This window comes from Vigna radiata, chromosome 10, assembly GCF_000741045.1.
Source record: "Vigna radiata var. radiata cultivar VC1973A chromosome 10, Vradiata_ver6, whole genome shotgun sequence".
In the NCBI taxonomy this organism is placed as follows: domain Eukaryota; kingdom Viridiplantae; phylum Streptophyta; class Magnoliopsida; order Fabales; family Fabaceae; genus Vigna; species Vigna radiata.
The window spans coordinates 6,295,162-6,302,028 of NC_028360.1; the positions used below are offsets into that span (position 1 = coordinate 6,295,162).

Consider the following 6,867-nt stretch of genomic DNA (forward strand, 5'->3'; position numbering starts at 1 on the left):
TCGGTAATTACCCAGGGCCAAAAGCCTTCGGTAATTACCGAGGGCTTTTGGCCTTGGGTAATTACCGAGGGCTCAGGGCCCTGGGTAATTACCGAGGGTCAAAAGCCCTCGGTAAAAGTAGCGACGACTTATTTACCGAGGGCTTTTTGACCGTCGTCGGGCCCTCGGTAATTGGCCTTTAGCGACGGCTTGTGGCCTTTTCCGAGGGATTTTGGCCTTCGGTAATGCCCCTCGTTACTGTAAGTTGGGATTGAATTCATCTATGTCACTCGTTTGCAATCTGAATGAATATAAACATATAGCATTTGAAATTACCAATATTGATGCAACACACAGAAGTCATTTATACTAATTCCTCACCTATAAAATTCATAAGATCAGTACCTTGAATATTGATTTCTCACATATCCAACAAACTGTCCAACATTATATTTAGGTGTTCTACGCAATTGATATACTGGAATTTTTTCCTAGCATCACAGTATATCAAGTATTTTTGTTCAAATCAGATATTTAGAAATACTTTCCAATCACGTCTAAAATTCATATTCATGAAATTATTAATTATATAGAATCAAGCACTAAGAGCATAACAAAATACAAATATTGAATAAAAACAAAAATGTTATATATAAATATCGCTAGATTACATCCAAGTTCGAATCGATTACATTCAATCCCAAGAGAAAAGCCACTCATGGTAGCCATTGGCAATCTAAGAGATGAAGGAGAAGATCCTACAACTAAAGTTGAAAAATAACTCTTTCAATAACTCTGTGATTTGATTCCCAATTCCTTCACTTTCTTCCTGAATCATGAGTACGAATTATCTCTTAAGCTAGCTGATTATCAAGTGAGGTCATTTTCGCTTAGACAAGCGTAGCTTGTAGAAGGTATTTCTCTTATCAGCTCTCACTTAGGCGAGATCATTCTAGCTTGGGCGAATTGTTCCAAGATTTTCTCTTCTCTCTTAATTTACCTGAAACATATACAAAGTAGGGATCAAATGATTTCATTTTAATTAAAAACTCAAAAACATATGATTACATTTCATCTTTCTTAGATTAGGGAAAATTGATACAAATGTACACAATTTAAAACAGAAGTGTCAAAATTCCATATATGAAAATTTACTGCTTTTTTGCACTTATCATAATGATTTTCATTTTTGGTTCGTATAATAACCTTTTACTTGTTTTGTTTTTGTTTTCCAAACATTTTCCTTTTCTTTCTTATTTCGTTTATTATTGCTTAACCTTTTTCATTTGCCCTTTACACAATACACATGTTGTTTTCCTCATCTCTTTCCAGTGAGAAAGTTGGGTTAAAATTTTGTTTAAGGTGCGGAGTATGTGTTTCACTAGATAAGGTGCAAAAAATATAAGTCAATGAATATCATAGATTGGCTTTTTGACTCTAGTTTGAAATTTTTCAACAAAAATGTGCCTTGATCCCTTCCAAACCTTTCGTGTTTTAGTTCTCATCAAATACATGTTAAAAACTCAACAAGGTGCTTTTCTATGCTATGAATATCTCTTTATCTCTCATTCTTTCGGGTCTCACACCTATCTTGGTTGGTTTCACTCAAATATGCATTTCTCTTACTGCTAATCATTCTAGCAAAGTCTTTAGCTTATTTTGTTAAGAGGTTCATTTGTTTGTCCTATGCTTGTAACTTTTATTTTCAATGTTTCAGCTCCAACTACTATCTGGTTCTTTTCCAAACTATTTTCAAAAAATTAATTGAGCAAGCATCAAAATATATTCACAACCTCATCCTTAATTTTAGAGACTCAGTCTTGTTGCTCGATCTATAATCCTTGGTAAGGCATTTTTATAGATTGTCTATTTGATAATCCTCCTTCTTGACTCCAACTTTTCAACAGTCTAACTCCAACACGACTATAACACTAAAATTGGGGATTGAGCCACATGTAGAATACCCATCATGGAAGGTTTCCTCAAGCCCTAACCTTAGGCCCTAGCAATGAAGAATACTTCACAGAAAAGCAATCTCATGAGGCTTTAGCTTAGAATTGCACATCTTAAGCCACAGAGGAAACCTCATGGTTGGAGCCGTAGAAGCCACTGCTACAACCATGTTGTCAAAGGAATTTTAGACTTTAGAGAGTTTGTCCTCTATTTTATAGACTTGTTTGAGGACTTATGAGAGGAATTTTAGAGAGATTTAGATAGAGACTTTAGAGAGTTTCCTCACACCTTTCCTTTGTACTAAATAAAACACTTTTAGAGGATTAGGAGATGGAGTTTCTTCCATGTTGTAACTTCTTTTTATCCATTATGAAGAACTAAATGTCCTAAGTGTTAGAGTGAGTTGTAACTTCTTTGAACTCTCTTGTATTTGACATTATCTTTATTTATGTATGTTTACTTTTGATTTAAAGTTTGTTAATTGATTTATGCTTAACATTACATGAATTGGCCACTCGCCTTACTTCACTGGCTTAAGATTCAGTGGGAACTAGTCTCAAGTTGTTGTCCAAACAGGTTTCTTATATGCTTCTAGATGCTAGAAATAGATTGAGAGTTGTAGTTGGAGATAGAGTCTTTAATGTAGGTGATCCATTCAAGCAATCACTTAGGGATCTTAGTGAAGGGTGGTGATCCTTGGCTTTAGGTGCCAGTAATGGACCTAGAGTTAAATCTAAGAGAACTCTCAAGACTTGATCATTCACAGCTCCATATCTAATGGTAGATCCGATTCAAGGGACGGAAAAATGGTGAATTCAAACTCCAACATAGTTTTATCATCTAAAAGTCCCTCATTTAGCATCCAAACTGTTTCCAATGCATTTAACACTTATTTCAAAAATCAAATATGTTTTCTACACACCAAAATGATTGTTACTTTACACTAAACGATCAAAGTAGTTAAAACATAGTATTTTCTACCAAATCTCTTTGGCTACGAAACTTATTATACTACTAACTACCTAGTATACCTGCTGGTGTAAACCTGCAACAAGTTTTTGACGCCATTATCAGGTACTTGTGTCAAGAAAATATTTTTTGGTTTAATACCTATTTTGGTCCCTCTTTTGGGGGGGTTTGTTCAAAGTGGTCCTTCCTTTTTTAAAAAGTTCACTAAAGTCCTACTTTTTGCAAAAACTGTGCAAGATAGTCCTTTTTGCTAACGGCGTTAATTTTGCTAACGGCAGAGCTGCCAGCTGGCTTTTATGTGTTAAAAAAAATTATTAATTGTGACGTGAAAATATAATAAAATTAGGGTTAAAATTAAAATTGAAATTAAGGTAATTTGGGGTAATTAGGCAAAGTGAATTTTGTCATATGCAATTGGAATTTCTTTGCGATTGGGATTGAGATTGCTCATCGCCATCTTCGATTCTAGGGTTCCAGATTCTCTCCTTCTCGCGCTCTCTCTCTGTTTCGCCACCTCCGATTCTAGTGTAGACCCAGCTGATGTTGTTTATTGTCACGAAGCGAGGAGATGGGCGGTAACAGAGAGAGATATATATGCATATTTTACGATGTGATTTTACCCATCTGGAGAGTATTTGATTTCTGTGCCATTTTGAGTTTTCTTTGATCTTTGTTTTGTTACTGTTGGCAGGTGCAAAGGCCTTTAAGAGATAAGAATTTGTTAACTTGAATTGTTGTAGGTTAGTTTGAAATCCAACTTGCTACTTCCATCAACAGAAGCTCGCAGGTTCGATCCTTATTTTTTCCTCGGAAAATCATGATGATGTTTGAGGAGATGGGGTTTTGTAATGATTTGGACACGATGTCTATTGTCCTCGGGGACGAGGATATCAGCGCCCGACAAACTGATCCAGAGGCGATAGTTGAGGATGATTTCAATGATGAAGAAATTGGGGTAGATGAGCTTGAAAGGAGGATGTGGAAGGACAAGATGCGTCTCAAGCGATTGAAGGAGCATAGTAAATCTAAGGAAGGAATTGATGCGGTGAAGCAAAGACAATCTCAAGAACAGGCAAGGAGGAAAAAGATGTCCAGGGCTCAAGATGGAATGTTGAAGTACATGCTGAAGATGATGGAGGTTTGCAAGGCACAAGGATTTGTTTATGGGATAATCCCCGAGAAGGGGAAACCAGTGACAGGAGCATCTGATAATCTTCTTGAATGGTGGAAGGATAAGGTCAGATTCGATCGAAATGGTCCAACTGCCATAGCCAAATACCAAGCTGATCATTCTATACCTTGCAAGTGCGGAGACCCACCTCCGATTTTGGTTAGAGAGAGAGGTGAGAAGGAGAGAATCTGGAACCCTAATTACATATGACGAAAATCAATTTGCCTAATTACCCCGATTACCCTAATTTCATTTTTAATTTTAACCCTAATTTTATTATATTTCTACGTCACGATTAATATTTTTTTTTAACACATAATAGCCAGCTGGCTGCTCTGCCGTTAGCGGAATTAACGCCGTTAGCAAAAAGGACTAACTTGCATAGTTTTTACAAAAAGTAGGACTTTAGTGAACTTTTTAAAAAAGGAAGGACTGCTTTGAACAAACCGCCCAAAAGAGGGACCAAAATAGGTATTAAACCATCTTTTTTTAAACTAGATTGATCATTGTAGAAACTTGTTTTTATGTGTATTTAAGCTATTTGATTTTTTTATTGTTCCATTGATTTTCATACTTTTCTGTATAATTTTTTTGTGCACTTGAGCTGCTCGCCACTATTTAAGTTGTTGCGTATGCAAAGGAGGAGTCAAAAGCAGGTATTACTATTAGATCTAAAGAGAGATTGCACAACCAGAAAGGGCAACAAGAAGTGTACTAAATAGAAACAATTTCTAACGTAATCGCTGCAGCCATAGACTAAAGATACATATTCAAACTTTGATATAGAAGCAAATTGTTCTAATCAAATGGCTGCAGAAAACAATAAGAGAAAATTGTTTGGAGATTACATGGGCCTCGCCACTTTTCAAGTATTGTTTGACCTACAAATGGTGTGGAGATGAAGCATGCATCAATACTCTCTCTAATAACAATAAATCAGTTTGCTAGATTAAACTAAGAAGATCTTTTAAATCGCTTGGCCATGTTCTATGAGCTATGTGGAATGCTTGGGACAGGTTCTGATGATGAGGAAGGTTTGTATCATAGGATTTTTCCATTTTCACTTACAGAAGGGCCAAAATATGGCTACAATGTCACCTAAATCATAGCTTGACAAGTTGGGAAGATGTAGAAAGAAAATTTCTAGCCAAATTCTGCCCACCAACTAAGTATATAAGCGCCAAAGTTGTTATTACAATTTTCTCCCAAGGGATAGATGAACATTTTTGCAAAGAATAGGAGATATACAAAGCCTTGTTAGAAAAATGTCATAACCATAGATTTAATGAAATAACACAACTCAACATGTTTTACAGTGGACTTAGACCACAAAAAACAATGTTTTTGGATGCTTTAGAAAAAGGCACTGTGATGATGAAAAGTGTTGAGGAGGTTACCACATACATTGAATCACTAGAAATTAGTGATCCTCAAGTCCAATATGAAAAAAGTCAATTTTTCAAAAAACGAGTACTGGAGCTAGGAACTCAAGATGCCATATTGGCACAAAATGAACTAATTTCTCAACACGCAAAAGATAAACCACATTAGCACAATAGAAGGCCATATAGCTACTCTAACAATTGGAGATCAAATCAAAACCAAAATCAACAACAAAGTTGGAGGTAAGATGGAGCCTCAACCAGCAGAGAAACTGCGTAACCAACATACCATGGACAACAACCTCAACAGTAGGAAAAAGTGTCAAAAATTGAGGATGCATTAACACAATTCATCTAGGTTTCCACATCTAATAAAATGAACACAAAATCATCATTTAGGAACCTAGAAATGCAAATTGGACAAATTGTGCAACAACTGGTAGATCAACAAGAATCTAAGCTCCAGGTCAACACCATAATTAATCCAAAAGAGCAACGCAAAGCCATCACAACTAGGCAAGAAAGTTTAACAGGTAAGGGAATTGGTGATGACTTGAGACAAGAGGAGAAAGGTGAGGAAAATGAGTTAGAAAAACAACAAAATGAGATAGAAAAATTGAGGGAAAATTTGAAGGAAAAAAAAATAAGTGTGAGCTTGAGTCAGAAAAATAGAGAGAAGAAAAAATATAGAGTTAATGCTCAAGCTGTCACTCGTGGGTGAGTCACACACGGTTTAAAAGTTTGAATTTGAATGGCTGACCCTTATATAAAGCATCTCATTTAAAACCCATTTCTCATCTCTATCAATTCATTCACTCTCGAAATCTATAAACCCCTAGAATTTTCTTAACTTACATTCCACTCAATGTGCAAAATCCCTTTTCTCTCAACATTCAAACTTTATTCCTTACATTTATCAAGTAAGTGCAACACATTCATTCAAATCTCTTCTGACTTTGTTTTCATCCATTTAGGGTTTGCTCAAGTCCTAGTTTTCAGCTTGAGCACCCTTTTTTTGAATAAGCATTTGCTTGTTAGTTTGAGTTCATTAGTTTGTGAAATGTTTCAATGTTTATGGATACCCCATTGCTGATTTTGATGGAGATTGCATGATGCTATTTTTAGTTAAAAGTATCAACTATTACATGTTGAAAATTTCATCAGAAAGTTGTTTCAATGTTGAATCTTCAAATGAATGGATAAAATGATGTTGCATGTAAAATTTTTGGTTGTGGACTATTTGATTAATTATATAAGAAAGAAGTTAACTTGCTTCTGATGAAAACCATGTAGAATGGTACCAAAAAGACAAGTTGTGCATGACTTTCTTGTATCAAAGAAGCGCAAAAGAACTACTACTTCAACAAAAAAAAAAAAAGAGAGACAAGTCCAATACTCAAGCTGCTCTTATAA

At 35.4% G+C, this 6,867-nt stretch overlaps 1 protein-coding gene across 1 annotated transcript; it reads left to right on the forward strand.

Moving 5' to 3' along the window:
- Window positions 1-3,718: 3,718 nt before the first annotated feature.
- On the forward strand, window positions 3,719-4,374 carry LOC111242674 (protein ETHYLENE INSENSITIVE 3-like). Its single transcript, XM_022787127.1, has one exon. The coding sequence runs from the start codon at window positions 3,719-3,721 to the stop codon at window positions 4,280-4,282; it is 564 nt and encodes a 187-aa protein (XP_022642848.1). The 3' UTR covers window positions 4,283-4,374.
- Window positions 4,375-6,867: the final 2,493 nt, after the last annotated feature.